Here is a 23,603-nt window from a genome sequence, read left to right as displayed (position 1 = left end):
CTGGACAAGTTGCAATTTTGAAAATGAATGCACAAATCGCGTGGTGAGAGAGAGACTTTCAAAGATGCATCAAGAAGGGATGGCATGGCAGGATGCATTGCCTACGGTATTATTTAGTATACGGGCAAAACATAACAAAACCACAGGGTTGAGTCCATTTGAGGTCACCACAGGTCGACCCATGTCACTACCAGACACGTTAGATTTGAGAAAAGCAGACGTTCACTTTATGAATAACACAAATATTACTACCCACAAAGTTTGCTGCTTCAGTGTCTTTACATATTTTTGTCAGATGTTAATATGGAATACTGATGTATAATTACAAGCATTTCATAGGTGTCAAAGGCTTTTATTGACAATTACATGAAGTTGATGTAAAGAGTCAATATTTGCAGTGTTGACCATTCTTTTTCAAGACCTCCGCAATCCGCACTGGCATGCTGTCAATTAACTTCTGGGCCACATCCTGACTGATGGCAGCCCATTCTTGCATAATCAATGCTTGGAGTTTGTCAGAATTTGTGGGTTTGTGTTTGTCCACCCGCATCTTTAGGATTGACCACAAGTTCTCAATGGGATTAAGGTCTGGGGAGTTTCCTGGCCATGGACCCAAAATATTGATGTTTTGTTCCCCGAGCCACTTAGTTATCACTTTTGCCTTATGGCAAGGTGCTCCATCATGCTGCAAAAGGCATTGTTCATCACCAAACTGTTCCTGGATGGTCTCAGGATGCTTTACTATTGGGATGACACAGGACTGATGGTAGCGCTCACCTTGTCTTCTCCGGACAAGCTTTTTTCCGGATGCCCCAAACAATCGGAAAGGGGATTCTTCAGAGAAAATGACTTTACCCCAGTCCTCAGCAGTCCAATCCCTGTACCTTTTGCAGAATATCAGTCTGTCCCTGATGTTTTTCCTGTAGAGAAGTGGCTTCTTTGCTGCCCTTCTTGACACCAGGCCCCCCTCCAAAAGTCTTCACCTCACTGTGCGTGCAGATGCACTCACACCTGCCTGCTGCCATTCCTGAGCAAGCTCTGTACTGGTGGTGCCCCAATCCCGCAGCTGAATCAACTTTAGGAGACGGTCCTGGCGCTTGCTGGACTTTCTTGGGCGCTCTGAAGCCTTCTTCACAACAATTGAACCGCTCTCCTTGAAGTTCTTGATGATCCAATAAATGGTTGATTTCAGTGCAATCTTACTGGCAGCAATATCCTTGCCTGTGAAGCACTTTTTGTGCAAAGCAATGATGACGGCACGTGTTTCCTTGCAGGTAACCATGGCTGATAGAGGAAGAACAATGAATCCAAGCACCACCCTCCTTTTGAAGCTTCCAGTCTGTTATTCGAACTCAATCAGCGTGACAGAGTGATCTCCAGCCTTGTCCTCGTCAACACTCACACCTGTGTTAACGAGATAATCACTGACATGACGTCAGCTGGTCCTTTTGTGGCAGGGCTGAAATGTAGTGGAAATAATTTTGTGAGATTCAGTTCATTTGCATGGCAAAGAGGGACTTTGCAATTAATTGCAGTTCATCTGATCACTCTTCATAACATTCTGGAGTATATGCAAATTGCCATCATACAAACTGAGGCAGCAGACTTTTTAAAATGAATATTTGTGTCATTCTCAAAACTTTTGGCCACGACTGTAGAGGTCATGACGGAATTAACGATCAATGGAAATAGTGTTTTTTCTGTAATAGGGAATTAATGATTCATGGGTCAGAGACAAATTTACTCCGGGACTCATAGCTACATGGCAAGTTCTCATTGGTCCAAATTGTCTATACGTTGAGCCTGAAATGGGATACTTGTTATCTGGCCATTGGCCCAATTCTATTGCCAGGAATTCTAATTGGTCACCTACAGGCTAGGGTTGGGGGTAAAAAAACTACATCCTGTCTCTTTGTTCTGTGGAGAGAATCACTGAGGACAGGGGAAGATGAACCTCTACCTCTCAGCATAACATCTATGATTTGTTCTCTTTGAATAAACCTATTTTTATCCCCCTGATTTACCTTGGGGTCTGTGTTATTGAAGAGTAACATCAACTGCTAACACTGGAGTTTCTTACCAAGAAGACAGTAAATGTTCCTGAGTGGCAGTTTTGACTTCAATCTGATTGAAAATCTATGGCAAGATTTGAAAATTGCTGTGTAGTCATGAGCACCAACATCTTGAAAGATCTTGAAGAATTGTGAAAAGAATGAAGTACTAATCATGCACAATCCAGGTGTGTAAAGTTCTTAGAGTCTTACCCAAGAAGATTCACCACTGTAATCGCAGCCAACGGTGTATATAGCATGTATGGACTCAGGGAGATGAATACTTATGCAACAACTATATTTGAGTTATTTGATTTCTATCAATCTTTAAAAAAAAGAAATAATAATTATCTTCCACTTTGACATTAGAGTATTTTGTGTAGATTGTTGACCAAAAAATTATAATTAAATCCATTTTAATCCCACTTTGTAAAAACATGTGAATAAATCCAAAGGGTATCAATTTGTTTCCAAGGCATTGTAGTGTTAGTGCTAGTAATTTGTTTAGTACTTTCTGAATTCCTTTTCAGAAGAGTGCAGAGGAAGTTCACAGTGATAACGATTGTTTATTGCACAGCTGAGGAACATGCTTCCTGAGAGTATACTTTTTCATATCAAGAAAATATACTTAAGTATATTTTCAAAAAAGTATATTTAACTATAAATGTCCACAAAATATATTTAAAGTATACTTTCAAAAATGAATGTGCAAAAAATTTGCATATTCCCCGGCATCCTTTTCTGCAGTTGAAGTTATGATTTATAATATGATATTGTTCCTCATATTTAGCTTATTCAAATGTTTTGATGTAAATTTTTTAACTGAATAATGTTGTACTTTTGATTACATATTACACATTACACATTTTATTGAAATGTTAATTTATTACCGTAAACAACTGAAGTGTGAAATCCCAATAGTGCACAATTCTGAAAAGTGTTACTTGTAAATTACTGTTCTAGCCACAACTGCTTTGTAAATAGCATGTTAACATTGGCTGAGATGATGCCTTGGTCAATCAAGGTGACCTTTACATGGCTAATTACAATAGCTAATGTGGTTAATGAGTAGAAGCATGTTTGTGAAGGTATACTTGAATCACTCTATAAATATTTTTTTGTAAAGAAAATACAGGAATTGTAATTCAAATAAAATGTTGGTATATTTCTTATTTATGAGAAATATACTTAAAATGTACTTAAAGAGCAAAACCAATATAGACCTTATCTAATATACTAAGATCATAATTAAGTACAAAAAAAGTGTACATATTAAGATCATTTTTAATGTATTTAATATACTATACTAATCAAATACAAATAAAATTGACATTAAATACATTAAATGTATTTTAAAATGTTCAAATGTACATTTAAATATGTTTTTTTCTGCTTGGGCATCCACAGTGCACGAGTGGTCACTGAATGCTTTGATGAGCATGAAAACGATGCCATGGCCATCTCAGTCACCAGATCTCAACCCAATGGAACACTTATGGAAGAATCTGAAGCAGCACCTGAGGCCACGTTTTCCACTCCCATCAACAAGAAAAACGAATTACGGAATTTCTCGCATCCCTCCAATAGTTACTCCAGAGTTCCAGACACTTGCAGAATCTACGCCAAGGCGTATTGAAGCTGTTCTGGCTCGTGGTGGCCCAACGCCCTATTAAGACACTTCATGTTGGTGTTTCCTTTATTTTGGCAGTTACCTGTATATGATATGTACTGAATATTATGACTATAGATATGTACATGTGTTGGCGCCTCTGTTGGCGTACGTGTGTATTGTATGTGTGAGTGTGTGCATGGTTGGCAAACATTGCTACCGGAGAGAGAGACAGCTGAAGCTAGTATGGAGGATTACACTGTCAAGCATGCGCTCCTCACCTCCTCTCCCTTTCAGCCTCCCTTCAGAAACAGCTATGCTACGCTCACTAGCTGGTTTGATGTACGCAGCACCGCTTACGTCACGGGCAACCAAGTGAGACACAACAGGGTGTGCACAATTAGTGGGGCGGAATGAGGCCACTAGCACAGATAGGTAAGTACACAAACAAACATCCTACACAGCACAGAGTAAATAGGCTGCTGTGACGGGTTAGAAGAATGGTATTCCACAGCCTCGTCCAGCCAGTTAGGAGAGTCCAGTTTGAGGTCAAGGGTGAACTGGGAGAGGTGGACTAGGGCCAGCGTGGTGGTTACTAAATTAAACCCTCTTCCCACAGATGAAATAGAGGGTTGTGACTTATCACACAACAGAGATGCAGCATAGTTTGACAATAACCTATATTTTGTTCCCAGTAACAGTGTACTGTAGCAACCCCTCTAGGGGTAACATGCCAAACGTGGTTATGGTGTAGTGTCAAGACACATATGTACAATACAGGTTTGTGCCAATAGACCATGATTAATTCTCATTGAGATAATGGTCACGATCAACCTCGTCACCATTCATTATCCCTGAGTGACCCTACTCTGCCTTTGTTTGATGTGTCGTATGATGTCAGGCTGGATGGTGATTGACAGCTCGCTGGAGGAGCCTTTTCAGTCTTGACAATAGATCGTCTCCAACTACACTTGCACACATAGCAACATTAGAAGCCAATGTGAGGACAAACCCCAGTAGGTATGCTCAGTAAGCAGAGAGGCTAGCATCACCAGCGCTAACACACAGACAGAGCTAAGAGCAAACCTGTGGTCAACCCGTTCCTGACAGCCAACAACTTCTCATTCACCGCCATCTAATCAACCTCTTTTAAATGAAGGGTTTGGTTTTATGTTTGACTTTTGTCTGAGGTGAACTAAGCTGCGTTGGCTAACCGTCCGTCACTGACGAGGGGACCTTGCTGTGGATGTTATACTTTAACTGAGTGTATGTGACCACACAGTTGATTCTCCGGCTGCCATAAACAGAGCAAAGAGACAGGAGGTAGCCTTGGGGAAGGACAGGGCCATTCCAACACTGGGCCACGGGCAAGGCTCTGTGTGCTTGTGCATGTGTGGTACCTAGGGTCACTCGCCAAGACATTAAAGTGCCTACATTTACCTTGAGCACACATGAGGGGCAGGCTGGCCGCTCAGACATCCTCTTAAGAAATACTGCAGCTGTCAGTGAGAGAGACAGGAGCCGCGGCGTACCCGTAGAGAATTACAACTAAAGGTGCATCAACATTTACTCAGAGGAGCTCCAGTGAAGGGTGTGTGTTATACAGTCACACAAGGATATAAACAGACCTATAAAGGAGAATATAAACAAACATTTAGAGAAGCAATGTAAACTGGAGTTGAGACCTTGCACCGCCACATTATATGATAGGGCCCTTTCTCATTTGCCTTATCTCTTCGTATTATTTTGTCGAACCCAAACTCTCAATGAGCTCGCACAGAGAAACAATTGTGCTGAACGAGAGCGTCCTTCACTCAACTATTTAGTGGCTCTTGTCGGTGGCACAGACAAACCGAGAGAAAAAACTACAATAAACCAGCAGATTGTCCAGCAGCAGCACGCAATGCTAGCCAGTGTAATCCTGTCCAGTGAGAGTAGAGCTGGGCGATATATCAAATTCATTTCAATGTATGTTTTTGCGCGATATTCTGCTTGTTCTCATGTTGTATTTTTCGTCTCGTCTCCTTCCCTCCTCTGTGCTGTGTGCACCTACCCATTTACACCAGAGATCTGTATATAATGACAAGACGCACGTACTCCACCCTAACAATGGGAGTCGCCCCAAAGGGGGAAGGCAGGCGACAAGCTTAGGTCCAAAATAAGCCCATAGAAACTCATTGGCCTTATTTTTGGACAGACATTAGCGCGTCGCCTCTTACTCAATGGTTTACACACACACCATGCCCCTCCCCCCGCCTCTCATACCAACAAAGTTGAGAGATCGCATCTTCCTCTCTGGCAAGCGGTTTCAGAAATAAGGTAAGCCACTTGATTTCAACATCTGAACAAAGTGGCCAGGCTAACATGCTTTTCAAACAGTTGGAGACAGTTCATAACAATTCCACTGTTCAACCTTGTTAGCTAGCAAATAGATCCAAGATGGCTAAAGTTGAAATGTAAAGATTAACTGGCTAATCACTAGCACGTGGGCTTGAGAGATTGTTGATGAGACCTGTGTTCATTTTCTATAACCTAATGCTACAAGAACTTAGTCATTATTGGAGAATGTGCCTTATGCATGGTTCTAGTTACATTTGTAACAAAAAGGGCATTTTCATAGACAGATTGAACGCCAGATCAGTGATTATTGCAAAAAAAAAGCAAGTTTAGCTATTTTAATGAAATAATTATTGAATTCATTAGATTATTGCTGACTGTTTAAATGCTGTGTATTTGACCTTTCATTTTACAACTTGCTAATTTAGAGTAGAAGTAGGTTAGCCCAGGTCACAGCAGACTACAGGCCAAGAAACACGCAATTTTCTGCACTGTTAGATGGCCATATGAACTGAGCCATCCAAACAGCACAGCAGCCACTTAAACCATATTATTTAACCATTTGGTAAGTAGGGCCCAGAATGAAAATAAATCACACCAAAATTCTCCACGGCCTATACTACAGTACTTACTATCAAGGGTAACTAAGTGTGGACTGTAGATAGTGTAGTGTAGTGTAGTAAGTCATAGTTTATCATGTACAGCCAGGCCAAAAATGATTAGCACCTTTTGATAAAGATCAGCAAAAAAGACTGTAGAAATTATATATTTTTTGTTTGACCTTTATTTAACTTGGCAAATCAGTTAAGAACAAATTCTTATTTACAATGACAGCCTACACCAGCCAAACAACACTGGGTCAATTGTGCACCGCCCTATGTGACTCCCAATCACGGCCAGTTGTGATACAGCCTGGAATCGAACCAGGGTGTCTGTAGTGACGCCTCAAGCACTGAGATGCAGTGCCTTAGACCGCTGCGCCACTCAGGAGCTATACTGTATGCTCAAATATTTTAATTATTTTATACTAATACAATTGTTTAACGAGTAATAAAAAAAATCTAAAAAAGGGGTCAAAATGATTGCCACCTCTGTTTTCAATACTCCAGCACCCTCCCATTAGGAGGATAACAACACTGAGCCTTTTTCTACAATGTTTTATGAGATTGGACAACACATTGGGAGGGATCTTAGACCATTCACCCATACAGAATCTTTCCAGATCCTTGATATCCTTCGTCTGTGCTTATGGATTCCCTCTTCAATTCAAACCACACGTTTTCAATGGGGTTCAAGTCCAGAGACTGAGATGGCCATTGTAAAATGTTGCTTTTGTGGTCAATTAACAATTTCTTTGTGGATTTTGATGAATGATTGGGGTTATTGTCTTGCTGGAAGATCCACTTGCGGCCTAGTGTCAGCCTCCTGGCAGAGGCCACCAGGTTTTTGGCAAAAATGTTCTGGAAGCAAAATAGCCCCATAACATCAAAGATCCACCCACCACCATATTTTACCGTAGGTATGAGGTACTTTTCAGCATATGCTTCTGTTTTTCCACCACAAACCCGCCACTGGTGTGTGTGGCCAAAGAGCTCTATTTTCATGTCATTTGACCGTAGCACCAGTTCCAATCCAAGTGCCAAGGCCGTTTATCAAACTCCAGGCAGTGCTATGGTCAGATGACAAGAAAATAGAGCACTTTGGCCACCCTCCCAACATGTTCGCCAATCTCATAAAACATTTTAGAAAAAGGCTCAGTGTTGTTATACACGCAATGCTAGAGTATTGAAAACAGGGGTGCCAATCATTTTGACCCCTATCGTTTTTCGATTTTTTTTAAATGACTTGTTAAACAAAATCTCTTTCTCTGAGCAATTGTAGTAGTATAAAATAACCCCCCCCCCAAAAAAAAAATTGCATACAATATAGCTCAGTATTTGTTTTATTTATCTTTTGCTCATCGTTATCAAGGGGGCCAATAATTATGGACCTGATTGTATATATTTAGGGATTTCTGTATAGTGTCTGGTGTGATAGATCAAATAAAGGCCAGACTAGGTCTAGGAGACAGTAGCAGTTGTATCGGGCTGCTCATTGCCAGACGACAGGTTGATTGAGGGTGTCACAGCATGTCTCTGTGATCAGGCTGGGATTATCCTGTTACATGCCTCAGAGGCTCGGAGATCCACAGCCATTGCCTGGTCTGGCGGGCTCACTATAGAACACAGGTACCTACTACTGCACTACACACACTTGACATAGAAACCACTACCATCCACAGAGAGAGGCAGGGGGAGGGAGAGGGAAAGAGAGAGAGGGAGCGATAGAGATAAAGACAGCTTGGTTAGAGCATTACTGTCACCCTGATCCGAGCGTGCACACGTACGTGCGCACACACACACCTCCACACCCAGAGCAACGATTCAGCATGCTTTTCAGGAAGGGACTTGATTCCTCAGGGTAGTCTGACACAGAGCTGGCAGAGTCACACTCAAGTCACTAACAACCACGTTACAATACTGCAGTACTTTAAACTGCCACACATACACACACACACACACACACACACAAACGCATGCATGCACGCATGCAAACGTGCACACACACACACACACACATTTTGCTTCAAAGTAAATGCAATGGAGTGGGTGGGCAGAATAAGACAGAGAGCTGTGTACAGTACCTGTTGACAGATTGATAACTTCCATTATTTCCTCCCTGTCTTTGTTCTCCATATGTCTCTGTGAGGTGGTTGTGCTCCAATAGAATCCAATTTTTGTCTGATAAGACAATTTGTCTTTGATTCCAACATGCGCCCCCCCCCCCCAGAAAAGACCAACAAAGCCAAAGGCAACAACAAAGCCAGAGTTCTTAGTCTTAGAGGAAGCAAAAAGTAGCAAACACAAATCCAGCCATTCTTCATACTGCTGCCGGGGATAAGGACACAAAGTTCTGCAGTGTGTGGTGCTTATTAATTCTGCCTTAATCCAGGGTGACATCATACAACACATCCAGGGTGACATCATACAACACATCCAGGGTGACATCATACAACACATCCAGGGTGACATCATACAACACATCCAGGGTGACATCATACAACACATCCAGGGTGACATCATACAACACATCCAGGGTGACATCATACAACACATCCAGGGTGACATCATACAACACATCCAGGGTGACATCATACAACACATCCAGGGTGAATTGAACTGAACAGTGGTAGTACGTCCCCTATCTATGAGTAGTCATTACTCGACACTCCTCGGATTGCAAATACACACACACACACACACACACACACACACACACACACACACACACACACACACACACACACAAATCTCTGTTCCTTCATTTCTGGAGGTTTCAGCCAAGTGGAAGTGTGGAGAGAGAGACCCAATTTCACTTTTTAAAGGGAGAGAAAAGACCAACTTGATTCTTACTCCGTGCCAGACGTTACTGTGCTGAGATGGATTCCATATGCAGCAGCAGCAGCAGCAGCAGAGGTATGACAAACGGAAAGAAGCACAATACAAACCTGAGGTTTAGGATACACAAATCAGACTACAGTTTGACTCAAATACAACAACAACAAAAAAGACAATTCTAACAGAAATAATCAATCAGACCCAGTCTAATGCAATACAGTATAATGTAATATAACTGTAATTTAATGTCCCTAGTGCTGAAATATCCGTTTTTTTATTATCATTACTAAACAACTAATTGACAGACGTTGGTTCAATTACTTGAATTCCATTTATGATTATATTTTTTGTGAGCTCAATGTGCTGTTTCTCTATCAAGCGCACGAGAGACATCAAACCAAGAACAAACTGTGGGATGCTGTAGGGAATTGTAGTTTTCAATAATTAAATATTCAACCTAGTTCAGCGCAGAAAACATGGTAATTAACTACAATGACCGGAATCCATTGCGCTTGTTCTTCCCGGCTCCGCACACAGACCACATGAGAGAGGAATGTACACAACACAGAGACAAGAGGCATACAGACAGTTCATGAGGTAGATCTACACAATTGATAGTTGTAGCAGTCTTGAAAGTATGCCTTAAGAACTACTAAAATAGTGATTTAGTCAGACAGCTCTGCAGCATGTGCAGTTACTATCTGGTTAACTAGCCTAATAAAATTTTATGACTCGTTGGGGAGAACAGAGATAACGTTAGATGGTTGTCTGGCTGCTATTGCCTGAGCAGAGAAGAGATGATGACTTTTAAGAAATTAAATAATAGTCACAAAAAGGTTCTCCCATCTCCACAGAGGAACTCTGGAGCTCTGTCAGAGTGACCATTGGGTTCTTGGTCACCTCCCTGACCAAGGCCCTTCTCCCCCGATTACTCCGTTTGGCCGGGTGGTCAGCTCTAGGAAGAGTTCTTGGGGACCTTCAATGCTGTAGAAATGTTTGGTACCCTTGCCCAGATCTGTGCCTTGACACAATCCTGTCTCGGAGCTCTATAGACATTTCCTTCGAACTCATGGCGTGGTTCTTGCTCTGACATGCACTGTCAAATGTGGGATCTTATATAGACAGGTGTGTGTCTTTCCAAATCATGTCCAATAATTGAATTGAACACATGTGGATTCCAATCAAGTTGTACAAACATCTCCAGAATGATGAATACTTACAGTACCAGTCAAAAGTTTGGACACACCTACTCATTCCAGGGTTTTTCTTTATTTTTTACTATTTTCTACTTTGTAGAATAATAGTGAAGACACCAAAACTATGAAATAACACATATGGAATCATGTAGTAACCAAAACAGTGTTAAACAAATCAAAATATATTTTATATATCTTCAAAGTAGCCAACCTTTATCTTGATGACAGCTTTGCAAACTCTTGGCATTCTCTCAACCAGGTTCACCCGGAAAGCTTTTCCAACAGTCTTGAAGGAGTTCCCACATATTTTGAGCACTTGTTGGCTGCTTTTCCTTCACTCTGCGGTCCAACTCATCCCAATCCATCTCAATTGGGTTGAGGTCGGGTGATTGTGGAGGCCAGGTCATCTGATGCAGCACTCCATCACTCTCCTTCATGGTCAAATAGCCCTTACACAGCCTGGAGGTGTGTTAGGTCATTATCCTGTTGGAAAACAAATAGTCCCACTAAGCGCAAACCAGATGGGATCACGTATTCCTGCAGAATGCTGTGGTAGGCATACTGGTTAAATGTGCCTTGAAATCACTGACAGTGTCACCAGCAAAGCATACCCACACCATCACACCTCCTCCTCCATGCTTCGCGGTGGGAACAACAAATGTGGAGATCATCTGTTCACCTACTCTGTGTCTCACAAAGACACGGCGGTAAGAACCAAAAATCTCAGATTTGGACTCATCAGACCAAAGGACAGATTTCCACCGGTCTAATGTCCATTACTCGTGTTTCTTGGCCCAAGAAAGTCTCTTCTTATTATTGGTGTCCTTCAGTAGTGATTTCTTCGCAGCAATTCGAACAGGAAGGCCTGATTCACGCGGTCTCCTCTAAACAGTTGATGTTGAGATGTGCCTGTTAGTTGAACTCTGTGAAGCATTTATTTGGGCTGCAATCTGAGGCTGGTAACTCTAATGAACTTCTCCTCTGCAGCAGAGGGAACTCCGGGTCTTCCTTTCCTGTGGCGGTCCTCATGAGAGACAGTTTCATTATAGCGCTTGAAGGTTTTTGCAACTGCACTTGAAGAAACTTTAAAAGTTATTATTATTATTTACCACAAAGTAGTGTGAGAAAAAAACAGGTTTTGACTGTTCCTGCTATACAGCCAGTCCTCCTTACTCATTGGTAGGAAGAAGTTTGGTCCAAATCGGATGTTGGGTACTATATTCATTGAATATTATCTGAATCTTATCTATTAAAATGGCCGATTTGGGTGCAATCAATTAGCTTAATTTCTCAGAGATCAAATTATATTTCAACAAAATAATGTTTCAGGAATGCTAGTCTTAACTGTTACTAACTTCATAAATGATTTCTGAACAATCTGAGATGATGGGAGGGAGTCGAAATGTGTATTTGAGGTAGAACGACCTAATTGAATGTTCTCAATATTTGGCTTTGGAATTTAAATAAAAAAGCTCTGAAATCATTTCAACGTCATATTTAATAATGCATTTAATGTTTACAAAAAAATGTCAACCGAACCGAAACGTTCCTCAAAAAGCACTAATCGATCAGCACTACTAGTAGTTGTCCCTTGTCCCCAGTACAGAACACAAACCCTTTGATTTGTGAGGTCACTGTGAATCAGGAAAGTACTGGCTGTGCAAAATAGCTTCCAAGCTATCTTTATATAAACAATCAGTATTTTTTTCCCCTTCCAATTTTGGAGGACAACTTCATTATTTGAATAGCATTATCTGTCATCACACAAAGATATAGTAGGCTATAAAACACGTGCACCCACACACATTCTGACAAACACACACACACACCCCCTCGCTCTCTCTCAAACACACAGACACATACACACACTTGGCTTGGTGTCATAAAAAATGCACAATTCGTTCCATTAAAGATTCACCATGGCAGTACTGCTACGTTTACCAGGACTCTAACGAGCAGCACAGAGGAAGCCTTCCAAGGAGATGGAGGGAGAGAGAGAGATTGGGAGGAGGGAGAGAGACAGAGATGATGGGGATTAGGGAAAGAGGGAGAAGAAGAGAGATGGAGAGAGAGAGAGATGGAAAGAGGTAGAGAAAGGCTCTCTCCATTTCTCCATGTCTATCCAGCAGAGCCTTGTGCTAGTGTCAATTATTCAGCAGCACAGTTCCATCAGCCTCTCGACACCATCCAGGGCCTCGCTGCCTTTCCTCTCCTCTCAGGCTGCTCACTCAGGCTGTAGGGCTCAGGATCAGACTCAGCTTACATTCCATCCCATCCAGCCAGGCAGGCATATAGCATCCTCTCCTTCCCCCTTATTACCCAGCCAGCCCCTCACGTCCCCAGCAGCAAACCCTAACCCTGCAGCAAACTCTGTGAGTGACAGGGTACATTTGAAAAAGACCATCCATGCAGAGAGGCATAATGACACATGCACGCACACATGCCCACAGGCAGGCAAACACACAAAGACACACACACACATGGTGGAGCAAGAAAAGGTTAACCCCTGCAGTACTGGACAGAGCCCCCCCGAAGAAGTTGTCCAGAGTGACCTGGTGAGTAATATGGGGGGGGGGGGGGGGGGAGATGTTACTGCTTCTACACCTGCATTGCTTGCTGTTTGGGGTTTTAGGCTGGGTTTCTGTACAGCACTTTGTGACATCGACTGATGTAAGAAGGGCTATATAAATAAATTTGATTGATTGATACTGACTGTCAAGAGCCATAATATAACAGAACACATCCAATATACAACCAGGCCTGCTGGCATGGGCAACTCAGCTAGCCCTGATGCACACGCACCGTCCACAGGCATAGTCACCGACCGACAGTCAACTGGCTTGACCTCTACGACACACATGCAGCCACACAGACTGGGATTTAATCCCACCCACATCATGCACTCAGCTCATCTGCACAAATGCTGCAAAGCTCCCGACTCGCACCCCCCCCCCCCAAAAAAAAAGAAAAAACTTTCTCTAAACACACATCACACAGGGAATACAGAATGAACACACACGCCGAGCACTGTCTGCCAATAGCTTGTTTGGACTGGGCTTGTTTGTCTTCCCCAGATCTCCTCCTGTTGAAGAGATTGGCTTGCTCGCGCTCTCCCATGCCGTCCCTAGGAGGGGTGCATCACGTCGTGCCAGGCTTTATTCACTATACCACGGCCTGAGTGGGTTGAGTCACTGACGTGATCTTCTTGTCCGGTCTTGCTCCCCCTCGGGCTCGTGCGGTGGGGGAGACCTTCGTGGGCTATACTCAGCCGTGTCTCAGAGTAGAAAGTTAGTGGTCTGTTGATATCCCTTTGGTGGTGTGGGGGCTGTGCTTTGGCAAAGTGGGTGGGGTTATATCCTGCCTGGTTGGCCCAGTCTGTGTGTAACTTTGGACAGTGCCACAGTGTCTCCAGACCCCCCGTGTCTCAGTCTCCAGTATCTATGCTGGAATAGTCTATGTGCCGGGGGATGGTATGGTTAATCTCCCATGCCGTCCCTAGGAGGGGCGCATCACATCGTGCCAGGCTATACTCGCTATACTCGCTCTCTCTCTCTCTGCTGTGTGTACATCTTGCTAGCTTTCACTCAAACGGCGAGGGGCTGAAGCTTATTGGCTATAACACGAATTGCTAAGGGGCTGGCCAACGTGGGGGAAAATGGTGCAGCACAGCTTCCAGAAAAACAGTTGCTTTCAAGCTAGGAATTTTGTGGCTGATTGAGGTAAAACAGCAATTCTGCTCATAAATGATGCATGTGTGAACACCACATTGACACATCCAGCCCAGGTCGGGAGGTTTACAAAATACTTAGTAGTTGCCAAAGTTCCTTTAACTTTATACATAAATACAGCCTCATGATGGCAGATGATTGCAGCTTCGGTTTGTGTAAAACACATTGGCATGCCCAGGGCCTTCGGGTCATATTAAAGGCAGTGGGCATGAGGAGCAGTACGGAAATGAGGAGGGGGGTAAGGGGCTCTGGCTCAGCTTGGCTCTCCTCTACTCAGCTCAATAGGACTGGAGCATTCCTCTCCTTCTGTGCCAGCCAACATCATGAACAGTTTCAAGAACCCGGTTGCCAGGTTACTTGACGGGATCTCTGCCAGACGCCGCTAAAACACAGCAGATCTAATTACCTGTTGTTTTTTAAGGCTTTTTTAAAGACATTCTTTGTTTACTGGCCCCTCCGTTGAGACCATGGCAGAGGGGGGAAGTTGTAATTCAGCTGGCATCCCCAGAGGACGGAACAATCTCACACCGAGGTCTGGCCTTTGTAATTCTCATAATAATCAAACAACCTCCACTGCCCCTCCATGGCCATCGCTAAAGCCTTCTCAAGGCGGGCAGGGAGGCCATGTCTGCAACAGTGTTGTCACGGGAAAGAGGTACTTTTTTACAACTAGCAGTAAAAGACTGCTTGAATTAACAGGTCAATACCCGGTCAGCACAGCTAAGATTGTGCTTCCGGAAGATTTTTTCTTGGAGTAATTGGCAGCCGGGACTGACGCAAGCAGCGGCTGCGACAACAATGCCTTCCAAAAATTGGTGACGCAAACATTGAATTGCAGTGTAATTACGGCGTGACAAGCATGGCGTAGCCGTTTGACATCAGTCATGGAAATGTATGCCCACACAGTGACAGAGAGAGAAAGTGCTGAGGCCTAAAGAAATCTCATTAATATCCATATCCATCACGATGTCAAGCGCAAACAGGAGACGGGCCAACTCGATACCTGAACAAACAGGTATCAGCCGCGTCCACTTTCCCAAAATAGATCCGGAGCCTTTTTGTCTCTGGCGCCGCAGCAGTGGCAGATTGGCCATGTCTCACGTATCCCCGTGCAGCCCTCCTGGCCAAGGCTTAATTAGAGCAGATGATATCCACACTGAAGCGTGACAGTCTCCTCCGGCCAAGAGGACGTGCTTTTCAGTCTGGACTCCGCGTCTCTGATCAGGGGATCTCACAAGGTGAGGGGGGAAGATAGCGTGAGAGGAGAAAATGCAAAACACTGGTGTAGCCCTAGCAGCAAATAGAGGTATTGTGACCACAGCTATAACAAAACAACACGAAGGCGCTCCAGATCCTTCTAAAAGGGCCTTCGGCAAATCTGTATTCACAAACACACTCGGTTGCTGAGGGAATAGAGAGTAAACAAATGCAACACACACAGACAGTGGCTGAGCTATGGCCCTGGGGTAGGTAACAATATGTCCTGCTGGACTGGAACATCATGAGATGAATGCTACTGTTTATCCCATTGAACAAGGAGCTCTGTGAAGTCATAGTTCCTCAAATATGTCGCACTTACCTACACCATGCAATTTGGCGCACACCTTTTGACAAGTTGATGAAACGGGTATGTAACACTAACATACAATGTATTTGTATTATGCTGTTTGAACTAGATATTACATGGGTCAAGCACTTTCATGTGCACATGGGTAATTGAATAAACCAACAATGAAAAGACGACCTTCTCCGGTGTCGATCTCCTATTGAATTTTGATTGGTCGAAACAATGTCACAGGCATCAAAGCACACGGCATAGTAAGTGGTGTAACGTTTCCCTCTGTCTTACCTCTTGCTGATAGTTTTTTTGTGTTGATAATTTTAGCAGCAAATTCCTGGCCATTGGACTTTTTAACGCATCGCCGGACAACGGAGAAGGCACCCCTGTAATGAGACAAATTCATAAACAAAACAGCAACATGAGATCGTGTGACAACTCTCACTAGTGCAGTGCACACACAATACAGCCCACCAAAGTCAGTATTGTGTCTAGTTCAAATCCATCTCTGGGTAATAAAGAAAATGGAAAAAGGTGAAAAATAGTGTTACAAGAATTGAGCCCACTCCTCCCCAAACATCTGTCAAATGAGAAACGTTGCAATATGAACAAGCTACAACTAATCGACGGTAGTGCTATATAGCCCATCACTGTGGTAAACAGGTGCAAAAAGTTAATACAAAGCAGTGCATAATAACCAGTCGCTTGGCATGTGATAACTAAATGATGTATAATGTAATAACTTTATATTTTAGATTCGAATCCCAGAAAACTGTAGATGAAATTGCTTGCAGTGCTTCTGGGTTCCTCATTCGCTGCTTGTGAGGGAAATCAGCTCAGAGGAAATTGTCATTTTAAGCCTACACAGGAACTAGTGTGCAGAAGTAACTTGAGCACCACAATACTATCCAGAGAATAAACCAAAACATGTAAGTCTACTGTAGGCTATGCTAACTGAGTGTTGTATTAAGCCTACCATAGGTCTACCGTCTATTATGATTTCATCATGCATACTTGAAACTGAAAATGTATGGTTATAGGTGGAGTTGGACGTACACAATAACTAGCTACTGCTAACTGCAAAAGATAAAACAGACGGGTTACAAAGTATCTTTCTACTTGGTGGTTTAAGTGTGTAGTACTCATGTGCTACAATGTTACAACGCACAGAATTAAACACATTGGATACATTTTAGATCGTTACACAAGTAGCCAGTGTAGCGTTCATCCCTATGTGGCTCTCTAGAAAATAATACGGAAAAATAACCCAAAAAGTAAAACTAATTATTTCAAAAATATATAGCGGGAAAGGTGTTGCCTTGAGATAAATAAACACTATACCTACAGCGGATGTCGTTTAGGTGTCCCATATCTATGGCACACCGAGGCATGGTAAACTCAGTACACGCATGCAGGCTCAAGCTCTCCGACACTAGCTCGATATGTAACCTTATTGTAATAAAATGTTGCTGGACTATAAAGCTCCCTGAACGAGGACAGAAGCGATCATCTCTTCGTTGCGGGGGGGATGCCTTTCCTGTTTTTGACAACCTATCCTTGTCTTGTCAACAGTGGACTAGACACGCACAGCAATAGTCTACAAAGCAGTACAGGAAAATGTATAAGAACAATAGGATGATTGATATATGTTCATGTCGCTTACTTTCCGAGCTCTTCGTACAGCTGATATTCGTCTGTAAATCTGGTCGACGTTACAATTGTAGCCATGTTGTGCAGGAGGGTATCGCCTCTCTTTTCCGTGACTGCCTCGCTCAGGTTTCGGGAGGAGATCTCGTAAACTCAAAGGGAAAGGGAGATACTGGAGCGACAGAGACGGAGGGGAGAAATAGTAGTGGTTTTAGCCCTAGTGGTGGTGGTTGAGGTAGAGAAAAAAAGGATAGTAACGCGATATTTCCTCTCTGGTATCGAGCGCCACTGATCTAGGATCAGCCTCTTCTACCTAAACGCTGTAGGTAGCCTATTATCAATCTTTGTTTAAAGTAACACTGACCCCAGAACAGATTATATGGGCGGCGTTATCCTGCTTACGAGGGAAGTCGAGAAGAAAGCATACGTGATCTGATGCTGCATTGGCACAGAGATAGGCAAGCCTAAATGAAAGTGACCACATTAAATTATATCTAAGTGTGAATATTGCAGATTTCCACCTCTGAATTTCTCAGTGTAGACAGTTGAACTGTAAAGATACGGTAAAGATAAACCTACTGTAAAGATAATCTTCATGAAAAATGATAGTGTGAAGTGACTAGGTCTACCAGTAGGCCTTGACTGATTTTGGTTGATATCCATATGGGTTGAAAGGGATCTATGAGGTGTAACACTGACTTGCCCTGCATAGAATTTGATAGGATTTGATCACGATCAAACACATATGGCAACAAACCCTCAGAGCCAATCCATACCTGTCTCTCAGCACTTCTGATTCACGGTCCACTCTGAGGCTCAGCCTTCCCTTTCAGAACGCAACGCTGCTTTTGCATGTCACCTGCACACCCATGCACAGATTACCTCCTGTCCTGCTTGGTACGTGTTCCTTCCTACTGATGACCTTTCAACATATTCCTTTGACGGCCCCTCCTGTACTGGATGGAGCTCCTCTACTATCGCCTGACATGAACCCATTTTGTAACATAATGGTCTTCACTATCATCATGCCCTAGGCTTCCCATGTCCAGCTGTCCCCCGACCTCCCCCTGCTGCCTCTTAACCCCCTGCCTCCCCCAGCTTCAACATTCATCAGAAGGATGTGACTCCCATCTCTCCAGGAGTCTGGAAGAGCTGCCTACTTCATTATCTGTACTAATGTCTCCATCATAACGGGCTCATAAATCCAGAGAGCTGCTGCTGTGGAGAAATGTGTGTCTCGTCCCTCTGGGGTTATAGGTTGAGAAAATTGAACTAATTACTGTTAAGTCTCTTCTTAGTCTTTGAGTAGTATTTAACTGTAAGTTGTTGAAGCATCATCTTTATGTAATTGCATGCGCCACTGCAAAGGTTTATCTGAGCTTTCATGAATTCTTTATGAGGAGTATTAATATGACTTGTTCACAGTATGTTTAAGTGTATTGCCACTGCTCCCGCTCCTTGTCTGTCTGTCTGTGTCCACACATGTGTGTTTGTATAGAGAGAGTAAAAAACAGAATGTGCTTCTGTTCATGTATATCTGTTCAGATAAATTACATATCTGTATTTGTCAGTGTGTGTTTTAAACAATGACTGTTGGTGTGTTCGTTTTTTTTATTCAGAAAGAGAGATACAGTATGTGTCAACGTAAGCCTGTTCTTGAGTGTATTTCTCTCACAGACCCGGAACTTTGTCTCTGAACTGGGCAAGCCCATCACAGTCAGGCAACGTTACGGAGGGAGAGTGCCAGTGATTATAGAGTGTTTGCAGTGAACACAGGGGCTGTGCTCCGGGCTTCTGCTGAAATTACAGGTAGGCTGACTGATATGAAAGCCTAATTAGAGCTGTGCAGAGGTGCCTCAAAATTAATTGCAGCATTTTCTATGATGTTCATGTCGGACAAGACTTCAGCATGCAGTATGCAGGATGGAGTGGTGGGTGGTAACAGTGGGATGTCAGATCCTGGGAAGAGAAAGGAAAGAGGAGAGAGGAAAGAGGAGAGAGGAAAGAGAAGAGGGGGAAGAGGAGGAGGAGAGGTAGTTGCCACTTTCCTCTTTGCCAAATAAAAGCTGTATGTATCAGGGTGATTGGTGAAAGAATGCATTGTCCTATGGAAACAGTATCCATTTCCAAGCCAGTGCCGTTTGACCTCTCCTGAATGTACCAATTGTCAATATTACGTGCGATTATGATGTATTCCATTGGTGGTGTAGTGCTGCAATGGTGGTTGTCTCCTAGATTTAAAGGACAGCTGAACTCACTGATTTTGCCTGGACTTTTCTGCTGCTCAATAAGAAAAAAAACTAGACTTGACTCTTGGGGGTGTGGTTCGATGTGGGTATGTTATGTTCACTATATCGTACCCTGGCAGTTATTGTTGTTTTTGCCTGTTGAGTCACTGTAGCAACAATATAGCCCCTACCACTTCCTCAAAATAGTCAGAATTACAGTTTGTTTTTGTTGTTTTTGCCCAGAAGGTCTTAGTCTCGCAATTTTACATCTAGCTAAGGTGTTTGGTGCAGTATTTCTCAAGTAATTTTTTTAATGAAAAACTAGTCAGTGTACTGCAAAGCACAAGCTACACACTGTTTATCGGTGCCCTAAATCACTAGCTAGCTAGCTAAGTTCCATCTCTGTGTTTGTCAATGAAGCTAGATAGTAGAAGCTAGCAGGCACCTTGAGCTGGAAGACCACATTAGCTAAATCAGCTTATCAAGTGACTGGCGAGGGGCAACGTGTGTGCTTTGGTGCCATTTTGTTCTTACAACATTCTCACTATCTATTACCACAGAGTGCGTCTGACTGGCAGTGTTTCATAGCAAATCATGTTACAAAAACAGGTCGCGGCGGGACACAAGATGCTCACGAATGGCTTTTGAATTTTGGAATATTGACAAGTGGCAGTGGATAACTTGAGTGATCATTATTAAACACATCAGCAAGTGGCAACTCCATGAAGGCTTAGGGGCCAAATGAGTAATTCCATAAGCGCCAGGCCAAAAAAAGACCATGATTTGGGGGATTAAAAAAAATAATTATCCATAGAATGGTCCTGTTTCTCTGTGCATGATTAGCATCCCGTGTTAGTGGGCAAGTGGGTATGATTGTAATACAAACCCAACCCTCATGTAAATTGTGACGACTTCAGTTACACAAATCTCACAAAACTCTGTTTTGGAAAATACTGACTTTATGACAAAAATTATCTTTTTTTAAAGATTTCGAACTGGAATAAATGTTTCTGACTAATATTGATGCCACATGGGCCGCTTTCAACCAGAGAAGTCATTTTTTTAGTTCAGCTGCTTTATAATTAATATAATAACCTATTTTGAAGCAGGAAACAGAAGTAGGATCTTAATTTGAGCCAGTTTGCTACAGCAGGAAAATAATCCTGCAGCAACAGGAAATAATTATTTGGATTGTAATTCATGGACATTTTTGTAGGGGTTGAAACATTTTTCTTTAGGGCAAATCAAGTCTGACGTTTCAAAGTGGAAATTACAAACTTTAGAAACCTTTAGAAACCATTTAAAAACTCAAATACACTACAAATACACGGGGCCGCCCCCTGGTGGTAAGGGAAGCTAACAACACATCCGCTACGCTGATCCTCAACACAGGGGGCCCCTTAGGGGTGCATGCTCAGTCCCCTCCTGTACTCCCTGTTCACTCATGACTGCATGTCCAAGCACGACTCCAACACCATCAACAAGTTTGACGACGACACAACAGTGCTAGGCCTGATCACGAACAATGATGAGACAGCCTATCGGGAGGAGGTCAGAGACCTGGCTGTGTGGTGCCATGACAACAACCTCTCCCTCAACTTGATCAAGACAAAGGAGATGATTGTGGACTACCGGAGGACCGAGCATGCCAACATTCTCATCGACAGGGCTGCAGTGGAGCAGGTTGAGAACTTCAAGTTCCTTGGTGTCCACACAACCAACAAACTATCATAGTCCAAACACACGAAGAGGGCACGAAAAAACCTCAGGAGACTGAAAAGATTTGGCATGGGTCCTCAGATCCTCAAAAGGTTCTACAGCTGCACCATCGAGAGCATCCTGACTGGTTGCATCACTACCTGGTATGGCACTACAGAGGGTAGTGCGTACGGCCCTGTACATCACTGGGGCCAAGCTTCCTGCCATCCAGGACCTCTATACCAGACGGTGTCAGAGGAAGGCCCTAAAAATTGTCAAAGGCTCCAGCCACCCTAGTCATAGACTGTTCTCTCTGCTACCACAAGGCAAGTGGTACCTGAGCGCCAAGTCTAGGTCCAAAATGCTTCTTAACAGCTTCTACCACCAGGCCATAAGACTCCTGAACAGCTAATCAAAGGGCTACCTAGACACCTCTTTTCCGCTGCTGTAAGTAAGCATTTCACTGTAAGGTCTACACCTGTTGTATTCGGCGCATGTGACAAATACAATTTGATTTGATTTGAAGTTTGCATTTCCTGCCGTGCAAGAAAATTCTCAGCAACAAAAGAGTGATCGAATTAAGATATTAAATATGTGTACTGTAGAATACTATACTATACTGTACACTGTAGTATTCCTCGATTGTGCAGTGCTTACTATAGAATTTTATAGTATGCTGTAGAATACAATACTCCAAACTGTATTATACCTTGATCATGTGTAGTACTTACTATAGAATTGTGTACAGTATTTGATTTGCATATACCCACCTATTCCTCTCCCCCATATCCCAATGTGTGCCACCCATGAGTGAGAAACCTGCATTCCAAGTATAGACCTATATATTGTGTTCCCTACAGTTTGTAAAAAAGAGCAGAAACTCTAAATTATCTGCTCAGACTGCAGTGCTACCTACAGGTTAAGGTAAATTTGCTCATTTAGTATTTGTACAGTAGGTTTTCTCAAGAGAAATCCCACACTCATTTGTAAAATATAGTATAACAAAAACTGTACAGTATATTAAGTACTACAGTCATGTCTGCAAAAACACTACAATAAATACTAGTGTACTAAAGTCTGCAAAAATACTACAGTAAAGTCTGCAGAAACACTATAGTGAATACTATGGAATGTAAACATAGTAATACTACAGTATTTATACCATATTATACTATAGCATTTTTTCATGTGGGTAGTATTCTACACAAGACTTGATTATCCACAAGCCAATTCAAACACATACATACACACACTGAGACAATAGAGCCCTCCCCTCTATTCCTGTTTTTCTTGCTCCGTCATCATTGTATTACATTGCATAATTTATACGCATAGTAGATACCTCCAGCCACGGCTGGCTGAAGAGCTTCCACGTTCCATAGTAAACAACTCCACTCCATAGCAGTGGAGAGAGATACAGTAGCGGTACCATTGAGGTTGAGTGACTCACTCTACAAGAATTAAGCCAATTTGGCTGGTGGATGGAAATATCTTTCAAGAGCGTTTCCTCACTTCCAAGTTCATGCTTCAACTGGAAGAGAGACTAGGAGTGAAGTTTGGCATGGTGTGTAGAGCACAGCTGATAAGTAGAGGTTGGGCAAGAATTCAAGAGCTGAGAGCACCGCCTCCCTCATCGCCTCCCTCATCCAGCTCTATCGACTCTCTCTCTTTCACAGGAAAGGAAAAAAGTACTATACTCAATAACTCTGCACCTCTTTCCTAATGCCTGTTTGTTATCTCTCTGTCTATCGGCACAGAGGAAGGATAAGCAAGACATTGTTATCCCCAATCATACGGTGAAACACCCAAACGGAAAAAAGAATACATATAGTTTACTACATACTGCATCTGAAAACAGGAGGCTGCTGAGGGAAGAACGGCTCATAATAATAGCTGCAATGGAGTGAATGGAATTGTATCAACCACATGGAAATGATGTGTTTGATACCATTCTATTTATTAATTTCTATCCATTGTGATGAGCCTGTTCTCCCCAATTAAAGTGCAACCAGCCACCTGTGGTATCTGAGTCGCTATGTCTTTCTGCACAGAGGGAAGATGAGCCAAGACATTATCGGCAATCATATGTTGAAAACCCCAAATGAAAAACATGT

The 23,603-nt window shown here is 42.8% G+C and overlaps 1 protein-coding gene across 18 annotated transcripts in view; it reads right to left on the bottom strand.

Annotated features, from left to right (window-relative positions):
* LOC129851079 (calcium/calmodulin-dependent protein kinase type II subunit gamma-like) overlaps window positions 1–17,800 on the bottom strand; it is a 132,082-nt gene extending 114,282 nt beyond the window's left edge. For 10 of the 18 annotated variants that reach the window (XM_055917282.1, XM_055917337.1, XM_055917319.1 and 7 more), the window contains exons 1-2: window positions 17,580–17,799; window positions 16,208–16,302 (exon numbers count right to left, since the gene is read on the bottom strand). In XM_055917282.1, the coding sequence (XP_055773257.1) occupies window positions 16,208–16,302; window positions 17,580–17,644 (160 nt within the window). In that variant the 5' untranslated portion in view covers window positions 17,645–17,799. Of the gene's footprint in view, window positions 1–16,207; window positions 16,303–17,579 lie in introns of all 18 variants that reach the window. The other 8 variants (XM_055917313.1, XM_055917365.1, XM_055917403.1 and 5 more) reach the window with 2 other exon arrangements.
* Between the last annotated feature and the right edge of the window lie 5,803 nt (window positions 17,801–23,603).

Source organism: Salvelinus fontinalis, chromosome 1 (genome assembly GCF_029448725.1).
Source record: "Salvelinus fontinalis isolate EN_2023a chromosome 1, ASM2944872v1, whole genome shotgun sequence".
Taxonomy (NCBI): Eukaryota; Metazoa; Chordata; class Actinopteri; order Salmoniformes; family Salmonidae; genus Salvelinus; species Salvelinus fontinalis.
Note: the sequence above shows the minus strand (reverse complement) of the source record. Positions and strands in the feature narration are given on the sequence as shown.